The sequence below is a fragment of the Diuraphis noxia genome, unplaced genomic scaffold, assembly GCF_037042655.1.
Source record: "Diuraphis noxia isolate RWA-SAM2 unplaced genomic scaffold, SU_Dnox_SAM2 contig0004, whole genome shotgun sequence".
Taxonomy (NCBI): domain Eukaryota; kingdom Metazoa; phylum Arthropoda; class Insecta; order Hemiptera; family Aphididae; genus Diuraphis; species Diuraphis noxia.
In genome coordinates this window covers 10,464,253-10,485,204 of record NW_028301714.1, presented here as the reverse complement: position 1 = coordinate 10,485,204, position 20,952 = coordinate 10,464,253, and the positions used below count along the sequence as shown (strand labels likewise).

The 20,952-nt window shown below is 27.0% G+C and overlaps 2 protein-coding genes across 2 annotated transcripts; both read right to left on the bottom strand.

Moving 5' to 3' along the window:
* Positions 1–2,790: 2,790 nt before the first annotated feature.
* Positions 2,791–7,421, bottom strand: LOC107165679 (uncharacterized). The gene is made up of 8 exons (XM_089227554.1): positions 7,317–7,421; positions 7,176–7,230; positions 6,633–6,659; positions 6,289–6,505; positions 5,355–5,515; positions 4,238–4,373; positions 4,005–4,122; positions 2,791–3,050 (listed from the first exon to the last, which is right to left on the bottom strand). The coding sequence occupies exons 3-8, from the start codon at positions 6,655–6,657 to the stop codon at positions 3,003–3,005; spliced, it is 705 nt and encodes a 234-aa protein (XP_089083680.1). The 5' UTR covers positions 6,658–6,659; positions 7,176–7,230; positions 7,317–7,421; the 3' UTR covers positions 2,791–3,002.
* Positions 7,422–11,659: 4,238 nt separating this feature from the next.
* On the bottom strand, positions 11,660–16,814 carry LOC107165685 (uncharacterized). Its single transcript, XM_089227558.1, has 7 exons — positions 16,629–16,814; positions 15,667–15,693; positions 15,289–15,451; positions 14,527–14,684; positions 13,728–13,857; positions 13,480–13,597; positions 11,660–11,853 (listed from the first exon to the last, which is right to left on the bottom strand). Exons 2-7 carry the CDS (start codon positions 15,689–15,691, stop codon positions 11,818–11,820), a joined length of 630 nt encoding a protein of 209 aa, XP_089083684.1. The 5' UTR covers positions 15,692–15,693; positions 16,629–16,814; the 3' UTR covers positions 11,660–11,817.
* Positions 16,815–20,952: the final 4,138 nt, after the last annotated feature.

Here is a 20,952-nt window from a genome sequence, read left to right as displayed (position 1 = left end):
TAAAAACTTCAGGTAAAAAAAATAATAATTAGTCAACATATAAATTATAAATTATTGTTGAAGACATAATAATATACTGGAATTATAAAAGTAATATAGTTATATTCTATAATATTCTATTATACTTAGATTATTTTTCTAGAATTCTAGTTCTAATTTATATACATTTGTATTTAGTTTTTTTTTTTACCGGACGTTTTTCAGCCAGATATTTTTTGTAATAGTTGTACAGGTTCTTTTTGAACCGGTTCAAATGTCACGGATCAATCGTCGCCGGATATAATATACCAAACCAAATGAGGGTCACCTTGCCTAGGTCGATGTTTAAATAAATTATGTAAGTGTCTCATTTAAATATCTATTATTTATACAGTTCTAAGTGAGGATAAATTATTGTATTGTGACTTTAAATACATTTACTATTTATTGAATATAAATTAATAAATAAAAAAAATGTAAGAGCATAATACAATGTATGCATTATTTCAAGAATTTAAAGCATTATTTTCAATTATATTTACACTGGGATGCCATTGAGAATAGGTAGTCTACACACTACAAAAATGTTTGAAGAAAAGATGTTTGAAATCACGATTGTCCGTATTAAAATTATAAAAAATCAAAAAACAAAATTGAGTATTATAACAGAATAAAATACAACCACTTTACCACTTTTTAACATTAGTGTTATTCTTTTCAAACACTGTAGAATACCTTATATTTTTTATTATTTTTTTTTTTTTTATATTAAAGGCTTCAACAACTAGGTCATTAGCCTGTGGTTGTGGTTACAAAATCATTAATAAGTAAATATACAAGTAAATAACTAAGTTCTAAATTAAGGTTATGTTACAGTTGTGAATACCTTATATTATATTATCATTTAATGTGAATTTGTGAATACCTGTTCACTGTATATATGTATGCCTTCTTTATAAATTGTAATTGATATCCTTTTATGGATATCATGGAGAGATCATCGGAACACTTTTTTAGTAACCTAATATAATTAACAATTTCAGTTCTGAATTTCAACTAAAGATTTTAAGAGAACATATTATTTTTTAATTTTATTTCATGTACCTATTGAAAATAGCAGACATAATAAAATAAAATTAAGTGGTTATGCATATATGATATATCATACAGTATAATATTATCCAAAATCCGTTTACATTGTGTCATTAATTTTCTAAATTAGATAATCGTTCTCATCAAACTACGCATATAGTTACTCATAGAAAAGATGCGATTATAATCAAGAATAAACGAAGATAAAATAGTGTGATAAAATATTGGAAAACTTTCAGGAAAAAATGTATGTTTATAATATGCAAAGAAGATATAAAAAATTATATGTGAAGATTATAACAATAATGAATTATTAGATATTTTTAGAAATGTTTTTCATTGACGTTTATTTTAATTAGAAAATAATATTATGTAAGTGTTGATAATTTGACTTTTTTCAAAATTAATTTTAAATGTTATAAATTATAATTATGTAGTACCTATGAATTAAGACAATTTTTAATTTATATGACTTAAACAAAATAAAAAAATTAAATTAAATTAAATAATCAAATTTATGCCTTAAATACATTTTTAATTACATATATATTATGATGTAAGTATATATCAATCTATTTATTCTTTTATAAATTAAATATACAATGGTCTCGAAAAACATGTTTAAAAATTAAAATTATTTGGTGACGATAAAATATAAAAAATGTTCTGAATTTCAATCGTTTCTCAAATAAAGTTCTGAATAAATATGGTTCTTCAATTCATTTTCACATCGGATGACTAAGTATTATTAATAGGACTTGGAACTTATTGGACCCAAAGTATAAAAAATATTTATATAAATATGCACTAAAAAATTGTGTTCTATGTAAAAAAATTATTACAAAATATTAACGCGATAGAAATTGAATGCGTATCGCACCGTTCGAAGTAGGACAAAATAACGAAAAAATTTTAAGAAATGCATAAAAAAAATGTCATATTATAATGAAAAAAGCTATATCACAACATTGTCATTAAATTAATAGTTAACTGCGATGATAACAATAAATACCTAGCTACATTATATAATATTGAGGTATATATTCAATATTATTATTATTATTAGACACAGTTTAAGACAGAAAAACATCAATTTTTTTTTTTTTGGAAAATATTAAATATTCATATGAAATCAAGAAATATTCACATTTTTCTCTAAAATTGATGAAATATGGATCTGAACTTATCTATATTGAACTTATCATTGTATAGCTCGGATTTCTTGCTTGGTATGCTATAAATCGAGAGCATATTACAGAATAATATTCAATCCTTACAACTTTCGAACTCTACAAATTAACCTTATTAAAAATATTTTTTTTATAATACCTAAATAATCACTTTTTTATTGGCATCATACGTTTTTAATTTCATGTTTATAATCATAAAAATTCTTAGAATTATATATAAGTCATATTTTAAACGACTATAAAGCTACTTAAATGACTAGCAGATCAGTGAATCGACATTTTGTGTGGCGTGCCAATTTTAATATACATTGGAATAAACAAATGCAATTAATGTATGCTGTCATTACAAAAAAAAAAATGATGTTTTTTAATTATTTATAATCATGTGTTAATTATGATAAATAATCCAAATAACATCAGTTTTTTCATAAAAATGAGTGTTTAACATTAAAAGACTTGCCTAATTACATATAATTAAATTATAGCATCGATTAATAATGATTTGTTTTAGGTAGGTAATTATTTCACAAACCATTATTGTTGGATTGACCGCAATAATAAATATTTATCTTTCAAAATCTAAGTTACTATATTTTCAAGCGCATTATGTTATTTTATAAATTGGAAAAAAAATTACAATTAAATTTGAGTTAATAATCCGTACAAGTAAATTGATAAACGATAACGCAATTATAAAAATTTGAAAAGCAGACGTTCAAAGTTGTCATTCCAAACAGTCGGTCATGTTTCGATGTATCCGTAAATTGTCAGCGGCTCGTGACACATTCTCTGCAATAAAAGAAACAATGGTTAAGACGGTTACTATTAAGTACTTAGTTTAAGATCTATAGGATTATTATGAATCTGTGTATTTCATAATTTCATAATTTCATCATGTCATATTGTTTTAAGGCTTAAGTGCTTACTTATATATTTGATGGATATATTCACATACATTTTTCAGAGATTTAAAGGTTATAAGCATCCTAACCATATAAAAATGGGATATGGTTATAACTTAACATTGTTATTATTGAACTAACTACAATATTGCAAAATTATTGATGTCATATGATATGGAAAAGAAATGAAACTACTATTGTAATAAATAATTATTATCTGATAATTATATTGTAATAATTATATGTACAATTGGTAAAAAGTTTGACTAGTAAAAAAATACCCATAGTAGTCGTCACTCACATCTAATCAACTTACAAAAACGGTTCAGTCAACTACTTACGATCGGTGGATCGGTGGAAGAATTCGTTGTTCCATATAAATTATCGAAATTATCGATAATACTCCAACAATTGTATAATATAACCATTTAACTATATGTATACCCAATGTCCAAATAGCATACAAATAAACAGATTTTTTGATAAATATTAATGGACATTAACAATAATCATAAACTAACAAAGCAAAGTTTCACACAGTATACAATCTTGAATGCACACATTATTATTTTCTACAGAACACCGCAAACGCCAAAACTATAAATGTTAAAAACTAGTGGAGCTCATTTTTTGAACTCTGGCATTTAGGTAAATAATATATATTGTTTATGTGTATTCAATTAATATACTATATACATAGATGACATCATAAAATATACATTTATGAATAAAATTATTATAATAATATAGGTTTTGAAAACAATAAATTTTGATGAACTGTGTACCCAATTAATATAAATTATTACAATTATTATTAATGGCCATAAGTTTGTATACTGACCATCAATGACATTAAGGGCCACATATGGCTGAGTACTTGACGGGAAAACTTTAAGGTCTTCATTCCACATTTTTTACGAATCCATGTCATCTGACTGTACCAATACTGGCGAACGGTGCTGTCGAAAAGCAATATCGATAAATCAACAAAATATTTTAAGTAAAAATATCGATTGTGCAAGAGTATTGAATCACCATAATATTTTAAGATATTACGCGATAAATAAAACTCACGTGCATTTCTCGAGGATATCCGCTTTCTTTGACATCAGTCCGAATTCCACCTCTTGATTTATCTGATGAACAGTCCATGGATCGTCGTAATCTATTCCAAACATGGAATTCGTGCAAGTCGTGTGGTCAATAAATTCTGATAACAATAAAATAAAATTTTATTCAGCATTCCCGATAAGGTAATATTGTATAAGATGAACGCTTAGACGTTTTACTAACAAACTGGCCTACTTCACGGTTCCACCTTATCAAGATAGATGGCGCTTTTCGGCTGCTGGCCAATTCTGATAGGTACAAAATGTGAACATATATATTATATACATATATTACAAGTATGTATATATAGATATATTCAAAATAAATATTTATACTCAACGCTACAACAAATATATATATATATACTATATACATAAAATAAACATATGTTTATATTCATGATAAATATTTATACTAAGCGGACTACCTACATCAATGCGCCGTGTCGGCATCGGCATGGGTCGACCTCTGAGTAAAAGGTCTGCGGATGGACTACAAAGTGTTTATTATATTCTTTTATCATAAGTTCCTATACAACGGAAACATTATAAAAATGCCATGAACCAATAATTTTGTATGAAACGTGATCTTTACTTGTATTATAATACAGTTAAGTACATATTAAATTGGACCAACAATTGAACTGTTGTAAAAAGAGTTGGTTTAGTTAGGTATAACAATAATTATTATAATAATTCCATGTGTGCTATGCGTATAGAAAATATAATTAATAACTTGAATTTTGGTGGAGGGAGAAAGCCTTTTTATATGACAAGGACCACGATATAACTATATTCACCGTCAATAAAATAGACGATAGACAATGAACGGAAGAAAAAAAAATTAATAATTTGCCAGCCAGCATATATAATTTCTTACTAGAATATTATTATACCGTTTAAATACAGCGACAATACACTGATGTAATATGCATATTATTATATATATTATATACGAATAATTTTCAGTGTATTATCTGTATGATAGTAATATAATTATAAAATATTTATATTTTCGAATTTTTCTATTATATTCTTACACTAACTACCTAGGTATGTATTTTTTTAACTTTTAAACTAACCCTTCTTGTAAGGTCGGTCTTCGGAGCAGAGATCCAATGGGTTCTCTTCTTTTCGTAAAGTATACTCGTTTAAGGCGTGTCGCTCTTCTTCGGATACATAATTCTGACAACGTTCAATGTACAACTTCATACACCTGGCGTGACGTTCCACGATTTCGAATCTATTTGACAAATCGGAAACATGCATTATATCAATGCATAAAAATTAGATTTAAAAAAAAAGGGCATAACTATGTACTAAATAAGTATTATAACGATATTGATAGCAATGGAACTTTAGTCTCTTTAAAAATCTCTGACACTTCAAAGCTGAGTCAAAATTATTTGTTTAACACCTGTGGCAGGTGTACCAAACCAGTTTTAATAACTTGATGACTATTGACTACACATGCCATATAATAAATATATATATAACTATTTTTTAAATGAATTGTATAATAAAATGGATAGTCATTCATTTTTTTTTTTTTTTTTTTGTAATATAAAATTGGTATATACTATATATACGAAGCAACCCAGTAGCGATAACCTACTCAAATACTGCAATAAAAGTTACATATTAGTGCTAGTTATACCTATAATGTTCATACATTATGCGATACGCATAAATAATCGTTAATATATTACGTAATGATATATATTGGTACATTAACATCTTTTAAAAACTATTTCACTGCTATAAGCCTGCATTTCTGCGCATTAACACTTATAAAACATTTTGGAAATGTTTACCACCTTCGCTACGGATATTTACAAGATGTTAACATTAACTACTTAACTACTCACATATAACTTAATGTTCTTAAGGTTGATTTAACTTAAATAACTCGGCTTAATTGTATACATTAACTTTACGCAATATAGTACATAATATATCTAACTATGTGCAATATCCATCTTTGTATACTTAAATATTGTACTATACTATACTAACGGGCAATAGATTAAGTCTGTATATTCGTCAGTAAAAATTTTATCGGAAAGAATTTCGAGCCAGTCTGTAAGCTTTGGTATGGTACTGCAGTTACCCATTGAATTAGTCTCTCCACATATCCATTCGATCGCAATATCGGATTTCACTAATTGATTTACAACCTGGGATTCCGCAAATTCATTCGAAATTCCAGATTTTGCCAACATCATCAAAGTAGCTGTGGAAAAAGGATAAAAAATCTGATTTATTAACATTAATTCCATAAATAAAACCGTGTACTCATAGAAAGTTTTATAAAAATAATCATAAGATATAGGTATACATTTTAATAAAATGGTACTCACAGATTATGAAAAATAGTCTCATCATATCTGCAACATGGTATATAATATTAAGAATTATTTTTATCAGATGAGTTTTTAAACCTCAATATTATAATAATCATCGAAAAAAACATTTGGACTTAATTAAATAATCAGTTGAATTATTAAAGTATTTTAGAACATTAATTTTAATCAATTTATCAATCGATGTAATTTTTTTTTTAAATAAGTAAAATTATTATAATATTCTGATATTTTTTTACTAAATTATTAGACCAAGATTAATGTTTAATGTTGTTGAAATGCTCTTTTTTAAATACACCTATTATATATTTAACATTACATGTCTTATTTGATAAGTAAATTGAAATAATATATTTTATAAGTCAATAATGGAGTTTTCAGAAATCAGTGACCAAAAAATATGGAGATCGCATATTTTTATCGAGTGATGATCAACAATTTAATTCAATAATCAACGTTCACTAAATAATAACTTTAATTACAATTGACGGGTAAATTAATATTTTTATTTATAGATAATTAAAATATTAAGTTCCTTACTGATGATTGCCACAGTGATCTGTAATATCTGTAAAAATGTATCTGCTGAATAAGTCTGTTGAATAAGTAAGTAACTATTATTACAAAAATATTGTGCAATATATCGGGTAGATATTTATGAAAAAATAATTAAGAACATACTCAATAGAAAATCACAGTTGATCCAATACTTGACATCGACCCAAGTTCAGAAACTGATCAATCCCTCGAATACTAACGAGTAACGAGTCACAACCAAAATTCTACTGATTTTGATTTGCCCCGACTGGTTTTATTATGATCACTTTGACATCAGTTCAATGGGGTGGGGAAAGTCGGTTTATTATACGCCAAGGCCGAGTTTTTTTTTAAATAATATACCTACTATTATTGTTTTTACTATTACGGACACGTCTTACCGACGTATTTTCTTCTAATCGGGTTTCCGCAAATTTCGTCAGATAACCTTAGTTTCCTGTTATTGCAAGTGCCTACGCATAATTTTAGGTACCAAAACTCTGTTAATAATATTAATTTTAATACACCTACATCGATATGATATCAAACTTTGTGGCGTACAACTAAATAGAGAGATAATTTTAACGTTAATAATTTTGTATTACTTAAATATTTTAATATCTCTCCATTTACTGATAATTTATTATTTTATGTGTTTTACTTTTGATTTCCAATAATATTATAATAGTACATAGTTATACACAGGTATTGATCCGAGAAGAAATGTAGAAGTATGGATTAGTAGCCAAAATTTGATCTAATAGATTCGATTTCCCATGAGTTGTATGTTGCATTTATGTTTAAATTGTGTGGCTGCCACATTGGAATATCTATTTTATATACCAACTATTCTCAACCTTTTTATATATTGTATATTATACAATTCTAAAATTTGCACGTACAATTTGACCATTTAGTTTTTTGCTTACCAAAAATGTATACGATATTTTCTATGCGTGGAATTGTATTTCATTAGAAACTACAAAATGATAATGATATCATAAGCATTTAATGCGTAAAAATAAAATAAAATATGTACAGTTAGATTATTTATATTATTATTAATATCAAATAAACCAAATAATATTCCGTTTTATTTTATAAAGGGAGCTTATTTCATAGGGTACCGTCTGAGAGGTTTCCGCGTACCACAGATTTAGACACGTTGCTATATATACCTACTGTTGTAATTGAGTGTAAATAATTTTAAATAAATTAAATCAATGATTATTGTCCACTCTTTATTTTTTTATATATATATACAATATATATATATATTTTTTATATATATAATATGATAATAATAACGTATCTTGTAAGTTGTGACTATATGGTTGTATTTTGTTGTAGTACAAACAAACTGTTTTTTACAATCACTCTCTCATAGTCATTTAATATAATATTCTAGTAAAACGTTAATTTAGATTCAATGTCCTAACAGTCACAGACTCTGCTTTAAATTAATCACAAGACAAGTAACAAATATTATATATTATTTTAAATAATGTAAAAATTATTATTACACTCAATTAAACTGTTACTTAGTAATCTTTTAAAACTATTGATATCGGATATACGAATTTCAAAAAATTTAAATCTATATATCTAAGTTTAAATGATTAATGTCAGGAAAAATTTAATAATAGTAAAAAAGGAAAACGTTCAATTTCATAATGTATAGATATACCGATATATAGTAAACGTACAACTAAAACTTGGTAGTAAATTTTTTGTCTAGGATAGAGTTTATCTCAACAAAAACACTACGTCAACTCCGTGTAAAAAAACGCTAAGTAAAAAAAAAAAAATATATAAATGCAATAAAATGTGTGATATAAGGTGGAATCTAAGTAAATAGTTTAATGAATAAAATGTATGTATAAATAATTAATTCAAATTTAATAAAAATTGGTTATTTATATTAATTTATAATATGAATTATTTTAACTCAAATTGATCCAATTTTGGTTTACTTAGCCGGAAACAATTTATTTATTGTAATGGTGCTTTCATTATTTATTACATAAACTATTAGTACTTGGCTATACATTTTTTAGACTGAATCTTCCGGCCAAGTAAACCAAAATTGGATCAATTTGAGTTAAAATAATTCATATTATAAATTAATATAAATAACCAATTTTTATTAAATTTGAATTAATTATTTATACATACATTTTATTCATTAAACTATTTACTTAGATTCCACCTTATATCACACATTTTATTGCATTTATATATTTTTTTTTTTTTACTTAGCGTTTTTTTACACGGAGTTGACGTAGTGTTTTTGTTGAGATATCATTAGTTTTTATTAGGGTCAAGATGTTTTTTATTTTTTTTTCCATTATTATGATGTAATGTCTTATTTATAATTTTTTTAAGATGTTTAAACATATCGTTCTGTACAAAAGTACATTTTGTTTCCTATACTTCAGCACCCATTTTAATACTCTATCTGCACACCTACCTTGAACCAGAGGCATTTTTAATTTACCAATTGATCTATTGGCACATTTTTCAATATTTAATAAAATGGAAATAACTGTTTGGATTTTGGATTCTTTCTTTTTAGTGGTACTTCATGTACCGTGTTAATACTGCACTGTTTAATAGTAGTACTATTATAACTTTCAACTACGATTTTAGATTGAGTAGACTCCTGATATTTTTTTTCCTCATATCTCGCGCCTTTTGGAGTTAAGTTACCATTTTTAATGTAGACACAAATATGAAGACAGTCACAATAAAGTATTATAAATTATAATAAAGACTGTTATAATAATAATTATTATTATAACGACTATATATTATTTAACAATAAAATGCTCAATGGAAAATGATAGATAGTCGATACGGTTAGGTTTGGTGATACCACGTGCATTGAATAATAATATTATGGACACGAGACAATAACGCCGACAACAAGCTCGTACGCAGGACGCGAGACGAAAGAACGAAATTTCAAATTAGTAATTACGAAAACAGAATGCACCGATACCGATAACTGATAAGCGATTGTGGACCATGTTCGCGTGTTAGTATGTTGTATGTGTCTAGCGGTGGGGGGAAGCAATAGTAGTGGGAGACACACGCCGCCGTCGCAAGAATCCTCTCACTCGTCCCGTCAACATGACGCGTTTAATACGGCTGCCGGCGGCGAAAGTAATATAAAATGATCACTTAAATATCCACAGTTTTTTGATCATAACTAAAATACTATTCAACCGATTCTATTTAAAATTATAAAAGCACGTAGCCTATGATTTTCTCGATCGATTGATATCTCATTCTAACTATTTGGTTCATTTATTAGACCTACAGCCTTTAATAAAGAATACCAAAATATTAACACGTATTAAATGGGAATGTTTAGGTTTCTGTATATATACACGGTCGAGTGCTTCGCCTTCCTTTTTTTTTTACTTAGCTCGCGACACTACCGTGTCGCTGGATTAGGTAATTAATTTACTGAACGATTCCACATAAAGTCACGAATTAATATTATTTATGTTTACTTATATATAGTGTTTTTAAACACACGGCGATATGAATAGGCAAATTATACAGGGATTGAATATTAAATCAAATATAAAAATTAATAAATTCTATTTAAATTGGTATGCATAATATTACTACACAACATAATATACTGAAAATCAAAAATCGTTGACATTGCGCCACTAATTAACATTATGTGTAAACCATTAGATTTTTTTTTTAAAATGTTTTCTATATTCTATTAAAATCAGACAATTATTAATGATGATTACTGTAATAAGACTTTCAAAAAAAAAAGATGATTTTTAATTTTTAAAATATACCTTATCAATGTAGTAAATGATAAATATATTTTTATTTTAATATGATCTTAACCTCGTAATATCCGTTACCATTGCTTAAGTCCTATTAACCTTAAAAAAAAATATGTTTTAAATATTTTTTACTGCACCTAATATTTTATTAATTTTTTTTTTAATTACAGCATACATTTTTGATTTTACATTCCAAAGCTTAAAATTTCATAGAATTCTACTTAAATGAGTAACATGTATAAAATTCGTATTCCGAAAGAATATAATTACATAGTTATTTTATTTTATTTGAAGCTACTTAAAGATATGAGCAGAGCAAAATATTAACATTTTCAAAGTATCCCTTAAGTATAATATACATTGGAATAAATGGATAAAAATGTATGCTATCATTAAAAAATAAATGTTGATTTTCATAATTTAAAATAATATTCCAAATAAAGTTGGTTTTTTTAAGAAAACCAGTGTATGACTTTAAAAAAATCGTCTTATTAAATATTTTTTATAATTATTATTAGGTACATCGATCATAACTACTAGTTATGTGTATGTGCAGTGACTTTCAAACGAATTGTATTTGTTGAATCAGCTGCAGTCAATATATATCTAATTACCTTATGTATACAATGCAATGCAACCAAACTAATAACAATTTATCTTAAAGTCGGTAAATTTTCAAGGTTCAAGCTCACTTTATTATTTTATTAAATGGAAAAAAAAAGTTACAATTAAATTGATTTAATAATCTTAAAATATAAATTGATCAGTTGTGTGATTATGTAGATTTGAAAAGCTGTGGCTTGCATATTTGGTTTGGACTGTACATCGCCTCATGTTCTATAAGATGATATATCATGGCACATTTTCTGAAAAATTAATAAAACGTTGGTTTAAAACGGTTCAAGTACTAAGGTTATAGTATTATTGTAATAAAGACATATTTAATTGTTTTTTAGATTTGTTTTATATTTATTGGATATGTTTGCATGTATTGTCTTAGATTTTTTTTTAAAGTTAGGACCATCAAGTACTGGTATACTGTAAAATGAAATATGAATGGTTTTATATTACGATATAACAATGAAATAAAACATTACACATTTTAATGTATAATATAATATATTTAAAATATTATAAGATTCTTATAGTCTGTACAACTGGTAAGACAAATTTTACTACCTAACAAAAAAAATAAAAATAGTCAACCTACGATTTACATCCCGAATCTAACTGATTTACACAACAATTGATCGGCCGACTGCCTCCGATCTGTGGAAGAAACCTATGTTTTATATAAGTAAACGAAATGATCGATAAAATTATAATTCACAAATACGGTTTATCGTATAATAGGTATAACTGTCGAGCTATTCCTTATAGTATAAGTGTACAAATAATTCTAATATAAATATTAAAGGATAAACAATGAATAATACTAATAATATAATAATCAAGTAAAGTGTCACACAATATGCAATCATGAATTATATAGGTATATATTATCATACAGGTGTCCCGCGACCCCGCGAGGATTTACCCATTGCGATATCTCACGAAATAATGGAGGTATCAAAATTCTGGTTTTATAATAAGATTCACAGGGATAAGAACTATAATTATTTAATTTTTAAATTTATTTTAATGTTTTTGTAAAAAAATTAAAAAATATTTTTTTTTCATTTAACTATTTACAAAAAAAATTAAAGATAGCCATTTTGTAGAGTTTATTTTTCTGAAAGTATTGACGTTTCAAAATTTTATTTCCATTAATTTCCTGATTTTTGATATTTTTTCTAGTTTTGAAGAAATAAAATATGATTATAAATTGATTACTATTAGGAACACGGAAAGTATTCGGCCGACCGTATAGGAATGTGCGCGGCGCGGCGGATCACATGTTTGATAACATCATGGTGTTAAATTATTCGTAATTTTTCTCGAAACTAAAAAAAATATTAATAATCAGGAAATTAGTGAAAATAAAATTTTGAAACGTCAATATTTTCAGAAAAATAAACTCTACAAAATGGCTATCTTTATTTTTTTTTTTTGAAATAATTAAATATAAAAATATATTTTTTAACTTTTTTACCAAACCATTAAAATAAATTTAAATATGAAACAATTGTAGTTCTTATACCTGTGAGCTCTATTACTAAACCAGCATTTCGATATCACAATTCTTTCAGGAGATATCGCAATGGGTCAAACAAACCTCACGGGACATCCTGTATATTTGTATTGAACACACATTTCGAACCAACTAAAATGTTTAAAAGTAATAGAGCACGTTTTTTCAACCCTGACATTTTGGTGGCCAATATAGGTAGGTAATAATATATATTGTGTGTACATATTATATTATAAAATACATATAAAGGTACATATACAATATTTTTATTTTATATCACATGGTTTGATAATAACGAATTCGGCTGGTAGGACTTAATCAATATAAAATTATTATTACTAATTGTCATAGGTATACTGACCGAATACATCGATAATGGCCACATTTTGCTAAGCACTTGGCGGGAAAACTTTTCAGTCTTCCTTCCGCATTTCTTACGAATGTTCAAGACCATACTATACCAAAAATTGTTGATAAATCTGTAGAAAATCAATTTCAATTAATCAAAAGAATACGTCAAACTAAAAATATCATTTTTGCAGTTCAAAATAAACGCATTGTGTATTATTTTAATAATATTATATTATTATAAAACAAACTAAGACTCACTGGCATTTCTTATGGACCTCGATGGCATCTATTGTTTGTCCGTATAACAACTCTTGAATTTCAACGTATTGCTCCCATTCTTGGTCGGCATATAACAATTCTTTTGTGCAAGCTACGTGTTCTCTAAATTCTGATAACGATATAGTGAAAATTAATTTAGCACTCCTGATAAAATCATACTACGTAAGATGAGCAACTAACTATTTATCATATATTTTTTTTTTTATTGTTGGTATATAATGGAAATATTATGAAAACACCGTCGATGCATTATTTTTATGAAACTTAAAGTATACTAAATGACTAGGTATATGACATTTATACATTACCAAGGATAACACCGTTCGATCGAACTGTTGTATAATGAGTCAATTTAATTTGTTACCCATAATTAAATATAATTTGTTCCATCAGTGGGCAGTGTGTAACAATAATGTAGTGTCAAAACATCTATTATTGCACTGTGGCCTTTCAATAAAATAGGCCCAATACCTAGCATCTATATAGTGGCGGTCAAATTATTTTGTCAAGGGAGGGGATATAACTGATTTTTTAATATGTACTATTTAATATATAATTTATGGTTATTAGCTTTTAAACATTAAAAAAAGGTCGTGGGGTAACCCTCCCACCGTTTGATCACCTCTGCACCTATAATACATTTCTAAAATATTAAATATGGTCACAATGTTACAACTTTGTATTTTATAATAATAAATAATTTTCATATTTAATATTTTATAGTTTTTACTGTTATTCTTATTTATTGTACTATACTATTTTTTACGAGAAAACTAACCCTTCTTGTAAGGCCGGCCTTCGGTGCAGAGAGTTTCTGCGTCCACAATCTCTGGCATGTACGTGTAAAAGATATTTTGTATGGCTTCAGACATATAAGTATCACAACTTTTTACGTACGACTTCATACACTTGGCATGCCGTTCCACGATGGCGAATCTGTATTTGACAAATCAAAAACACAAAATGACAAATTAACAATAAAATCAGTAGAACCATTAATAAATATGATAACTATACTATTTCAGGGGTGGACTGGCCGGAAGACAATCATCGGTGTCCTATCTTTTTGTATTAAGTTGTTTAATGGCCTTCAAACATCTCTCTAAATACCCAATAAATAAGAACTACCAGTTGGCCTGTAACCCAGTCTACAATCTACCCCTGAGGCGGGTAATTGTTCATTATAATTTGTTAATATTATAATATGGAGTGCTATGCATATAATGTAACTGACACTGCAAGCAAAGATGAGTGAAAATGATTCTTAGACAACAAGTCCAACAGTGGTGGCGGTTATACCACAAAACAAATTAAAAATGTATACATAGAAAATGTTTTGACTTCATATTCGATGGATATTTAAAAGATATTTCCAATTAATCGAACTATTAACTTACAACTTCACACCCGTAAGGTTGACTCAACTTAACTAACTCGATTTAATTTATTTCATTAAATTTCCAATTTATGGTTTTTTTTATATATTATTCATACTAAGTATTTATCTTATATTACTATTAAAATATAATAATATACTGACGGGCAATAGTGTATGTCTGTATATTCGTAATTATCGCTATTATCAGAAATAATCTGGAGCAAGTCTGTAATCCTAGGTATGGTACTGCAATTGCCCATCGCATTGGTATCTTCGCAGATCCATTCGACCAAAATCTGGGATTTGGCCAACATTATCAGAGTAGCTGTGGACAGAGAAAGAGAACACAATTTATTAATATTAATTAAATATCTCGAGAAGAAAACGGTGTGCCTGTAACACGTATTATAAGTAATAACTTAACATTGTAGACGCACAAGAGACAAATCGCTAATTCGACTTTATTATATGTAGTGTTGTGTTATAGTCTTACAAAAATCATAATTAGTTATAAGTATATTTTAATAAAATGATACTCACAGATTACGAAGAATAGTTTCAGCATATCTGTAACAATGTATAATAAAATAATCAGATTTTTTTTAATCACATGAGTTTTCACACCTCAATATTATAATAAATTAATAAACTATAAAAAGTCATTCGGATTAAGAAGCTACATTACTATAACAATTGAGTTATGTAAATCCTCAAACATTAATCTCAACAAATTGCCAATCGATGAATCAAAATGGCTAAAAAAAAAATTAAGTTTAATTATTATATTATTCGAACAGCCCGAACAGGTACTGTTTTCTTTGTTATATAAATTATAAACCTAAGAACAGTTTTTAAATTTGTTGAAGTGGACTTTATTTTTGTTTTTATAAATCGGTTATATTTTTTATATGATGCATTTCATTTAATTAGTTTGTATATAATTACAGTATAACATAGGTATAGTATAACCTATTTTTCATTTATAAAGTTACTCATCGATACTAATGGATCACAAGCTGCGCTTGAGGATAAGCAGACTCGAGTAAAAACTTGTATAATATTATGTAACATTTTTTTGTTTCGCTATGTTTAATAATAAATAAATCAATAGCTAATATTAATAAATAATACTAACTTTGTGAAAAAAAACATAGATATATTTTCTCACAAAATTAAATGCACTTTATATATTAATGTAGCCTGTATAGGTACTGCATTTATTAATCACATGTATTCAGTAATTCATAAGGTTAAAACATATTAAATGAAATAATTTGGAACGTCTGTTTCTATATTAATAAATAATAATATATATAGTAATTTATAATACGCATGATTTGAGAGTTATAAATATGATAGATTTGATTGTCATAAGTAAATAATATCATTGTTGATAACCAACAATTTAAAACATCATCGACTTTAAAATATTGATAAAAATCATAAGCTTAATAATAATAAAATTAACAAGTTTACAAATAACAAAGTTTTATGTTTCTTACTGATGATTTCTTCTGCAGTGATCCGTATATATGTATTTGACGAATAAGTCCGTTGAGCTTAAGTATTATTCAAAAATACAGTAGTAAATCGGAAAGAAAAATTATAAATAAACTCAATTGAAAAATCACAGACGATCCAATGGAGTCAATGGAGAGAAACTGATCTAAACCTCGAATACTCGCGATCAAAATGATTCTACTGATTTTGGTTTGCCCCGACTGGTTTTATTTTGACGGCTTGTGAGCAGTCCAATGGGGTGGGGCAATTCGGTTTATTATTCGTTAAGAAAACGCTACGCGGACATTTGCTGTCTTCGTCTTACCAGTGCGTAACATTTAGTAAAATTATGCTCACCAGATGACGTTTAGCTCAGTTTAAAAATTAGAGTGAATCGACTTTTAATACAACTTGATGGTGCGTGTGTGTGTGTGTGTGTGTGTGTGTGTGTGTGTGTGTGTGTGTGTGTGTGTGTGTGTGTGTGTGTGTGTGTGTGTGTGTGTGTGTGTGTGTGTGTAACACGTTTATATTTGTGTGTGTATGTGGGTTCTTACAATACTTTAGTTTTTAAGCGAACTATGAGCATTTTCAATATAATATGTTGTTTTATATGGTAAATTATTGTAAAAATAATAGGTCAATACACTGTAATTTTTAAACTTCCGGAGCCAAACGTGATCTTCTGAGTTTAAATTTTCCATGTTACGCATTTGTATGACGGACAAAACAAAATATGACAATGTAGCATCCACTTACGGAATAATTATTTAAAATAAAACTATTATTATTATTACCTATTATTACTATTATTATTTTTATTATTATTATTATTATAGACACGTCGTGTGTACGTATTGTTCTAATTGGTTTTACACTTTATTTTATGTAAATTTTGAAAGATAACCATACGCATATCTAGTAGTGTAGATAAAGCCATATTTCAAATAGTTTTATTGAAGTATACTGACATCGAGAAATAAGAAATATGCCTAAATCAAATATTTTAATAGCTCGTCATCATCGACTCGAATTGATATTTGTTTACCTATTCAATAAAAATAATAATAATAAGTATTTTGTTAATAATGAAAAATTAGATGTCGTAGAACGCTTGTCAGACATGAAACAAATTTTTCTTAATTTTGAAATTATTTATTTTAGTTCTTTTTTTTTTGGGGGGGGGGGGATGATTACTCCACCGGCACCGAACACTCTCTAGTCTCTCTACAGGAGCTACTATATACTATACCTGAGCTATTTTATACTTATACGTGGATATCCCATACCGTCATCGGTCGTTGTCAACGATGAACAATAATAATAATTGAATATTGATAACCATTTGCTTGCTAAATAGGTAGTCCTTTTCAGTAATAATATTTTCGTATATACAAATGACAAATTATAATTTTACAGTCAATAACAAAAAATATAAGCAACACAATTTTGCTTAACAGTTATAATATTGGTACCTATGTACCGTTTCAACCGTTGTCTACGGACGATGATAAGCTATTTCCTGATGAAAAAAAAAATTAATTAGGCTATAGCGAATAGACAAAAACAGATATCGAATTGTCCATAAATGATAAACATATAATATTATATAATATATATAATATGTTGTAACGTCGAAGCATTACCACGACGGCGGCACGGTATTTTTATTTAACAAAGACTACAAATAAAAACAAATTAATGACCAAAGAAATAATAAAATAGTATCCAATTATACAATAAAAAGGTATCTATTTAAAATACTACTCAATTGTTACATTGTACTTTCAAAATAATAGTATTTATAAAATATATTAAATATGGGGAAAAAGGTATATGAATCCTTTTACTCAAATACTACAACCTTCATGTTGTTAACATACAGAAACTGGAAAGCTTTGAAAGTTAACCGGAAACAATATTATTATATAGCTAAGTAAGTAAGTACGACAAAATAGTGGACATAATATTATTTTCGTGTAAAGTAGTGGACGTATCGCATTTTTGAACGAGGAAAAAATTACACCCTTGGAGAATCGCACACGAATGGTTGGTAGCAGTGGAGACTCGCACACATAACACAAAGGCAAGTCACATATATCCATCTACCCGAACCCCGAACGACCCTCTTTTGTTGTCGTAGGCCGAACAGGTGGTCCGGTGGTCTTACCGAATTCCACGTTGAATCGTTTAATAATAATAGAAGGAATGTGGACATGTGGTGCCAGCAAGGCGGCGACGACCGGCGACGTTCTTATAAGCCTGCACGTGTGATCGTAAATAAACAAGTTTTCTTTGTTGCTGTGACACACCCCTAGTGTCGAGGGTCTTGCCTTTATATTATATTGTCGGTATTAAACTGCTTGCATTATATACACACTTCAGAAGGTTCTTAAAAACGTTATCTACACAGTCATCGAAAAACATTAAAAATACTGGAATATTATGTTCCGTAAAATGTTATTCACTTATTGATAAAGAAGACATTAGTACCATAGAGTTTTATTTTTGACGAAATTGCGTATTATATATTAATCATAGGAACTTGAAACTATTTTCACCACAACACCTATACAGTATTATATTATTATTATTTTTCTTGCACAATGAAATGTTCAAAATATTTAAGCTGATTATCTGCATCACAGACTTCTCTATATTCAGGCCAATCGACAGTACGCCGTGATATTGACTATTAAATTAATAACAATATTATTAGTAATGCATCTACGATATAATATGATAATAAATAATTGTGCGATATAATATGCAATTAAATAATATTATAAACGGAAATCGATTGTATTATAAATCGCTATAGTATAAACCTACGTATCTACTTAAAATTAACACTTAGATAGTTTGGATAAGGGGTGAAAATGTAGTAATATATCATTCGACTGCCGTGGAATGCGAGAGAAAGTGTCAAGGTTGTATATTTTGGCGACAAACAAGATTTATTGTAAACATGTACACGATTATCATATTATTCTTTAATTATTAATTATAATTCTAAATACTTCAGAAATTTACACGTCGTTGAAACCAAATATTTTAATCAAATCCATAGGTAATATCACTACTATGCCTATCTACAAATTATTATAATTCACTAAATTATTGCTATCATTTAATGGTCTTGCATAGAATAGTTACAATGAAATACAAAGGATAATATTGTTATACGCACTTAAATACCGTTTTATGATTGGACTGTCGACATTTTGAGAAAATACAGCCCTATATAATATGCAGATTGTGCTTTTGAAAACAGTAGTGAAATGTGTAAATTTAAGTATGTCGACCAAATTTAGATATTAAAAATGAATTAAATATGAAATTTAATTTAAAAATGAATTAAATATGAAGTTATAAAATTAATATGTTTGCCATCTACAGTGTTCCAAATGAATATAAGGACGCACCGGAATATTGATCAGGTTCATAAAATGTAGAAATTTACTTTGCCCTTCCCATTCGTGAAAATCTTTAGGTTTTTAATACATACAAACATTTTTGGTTATTTGATTTTTCCTCTTTTAGTACGTAAGTTATATTTTAGTTTTTGAAAGTTATAATCATCTTTTAAAATTTCAAAAATAATGATTTCTATAACAATGTTGGCAGAATTGTATTATATAATATTGTTTATGTAAAATGTATATAAATTCTTATACATTGTAAATAGACAATATCAGACTAATAAATAAAAAATACATAAACATTATAATTTTTTAATTTTTTAGCGACTTATGAACTAAAAAACTAATCACGTCAACTTTATTGGTTTTAAAAACATTTGGATTAGAAAATATTATTATTCTCGTTCTAAGATTTAATTGACTCAGCCATGCCACATAGTTTGGTCGTAACTTTCAGGTTCGATCATGTCTCCATGTGATCTTTTATTTCAATGTATTTTTTATTGTTAATTAAATTCTTGTTTTTCGTTTCCATTACAATCAATAAACACACAATAATTTGTGGGCCAATATTAATATATAAATAGGTATCCAAACACTTACTTTGACTAAACGCGTTCCATCGAAACATAAATCAAAATCTTATGAGACCATCATATTATTTACTTCAAATTAAAAAAAATACATCTGTATAATATTAATTTTTACAACTATCAATTATACAGTCCGAAATAAATAAATAATAATATTAAAAATCAACCGTCACATTTACAAACAAATATATAATAGTATTGGTAGTAGATACAAAATATATCATACATCATAATATAGTATAAACCTAAAAAATAATTCCTACCAACTTCATCAAGAGTACGTGGCATTTGTAAACGTATTGATAAATATTATA

Excerpts from the sequence above, each read along its gene's own strand:
- LOC107165679 (XM_089227554.1), bottom strand. The coding sequence starts at position 6,657 with ATGATGAGACTATTTTTCATAATCT. Across the intron at positions 6,506-6,632 it reads GAGACTATTTTTCATAATCT|CTACTTTGATGATGTTGGCA; the intron begins GTGAGTACCATT and ends CTTTTTCCACAG. Across the intron at positions 3,051-4,004 it reads GGCCCTTAATGTCATTGATG|AGAATGTGTCACGAGCCGCT; the intron begins GTCAGTATACAA and ends CTTTTATTGCAG.
- LOC107165685 (XM_089227558.1), bottom strand. The coding sequence starts at position 15,691 with ATGCTGAAACTATTCTTCGTAATCT. Across the intron at positions 15,452-15,666 it reads GAAACTATTCTTCGTAATCT|CTACTCTGATAATGTTGGCC; the intron begins GTGAGTATCATT and ends CTCTGTCCACAG. Across the intron at positions 13,858-14,526 it reads AGGCCGGCCTTACAAGAAGG|AATTTAGAGAACACGTAGCT; the intron begins GTTAGTTTTCTC and ends TATCGTTATCAG.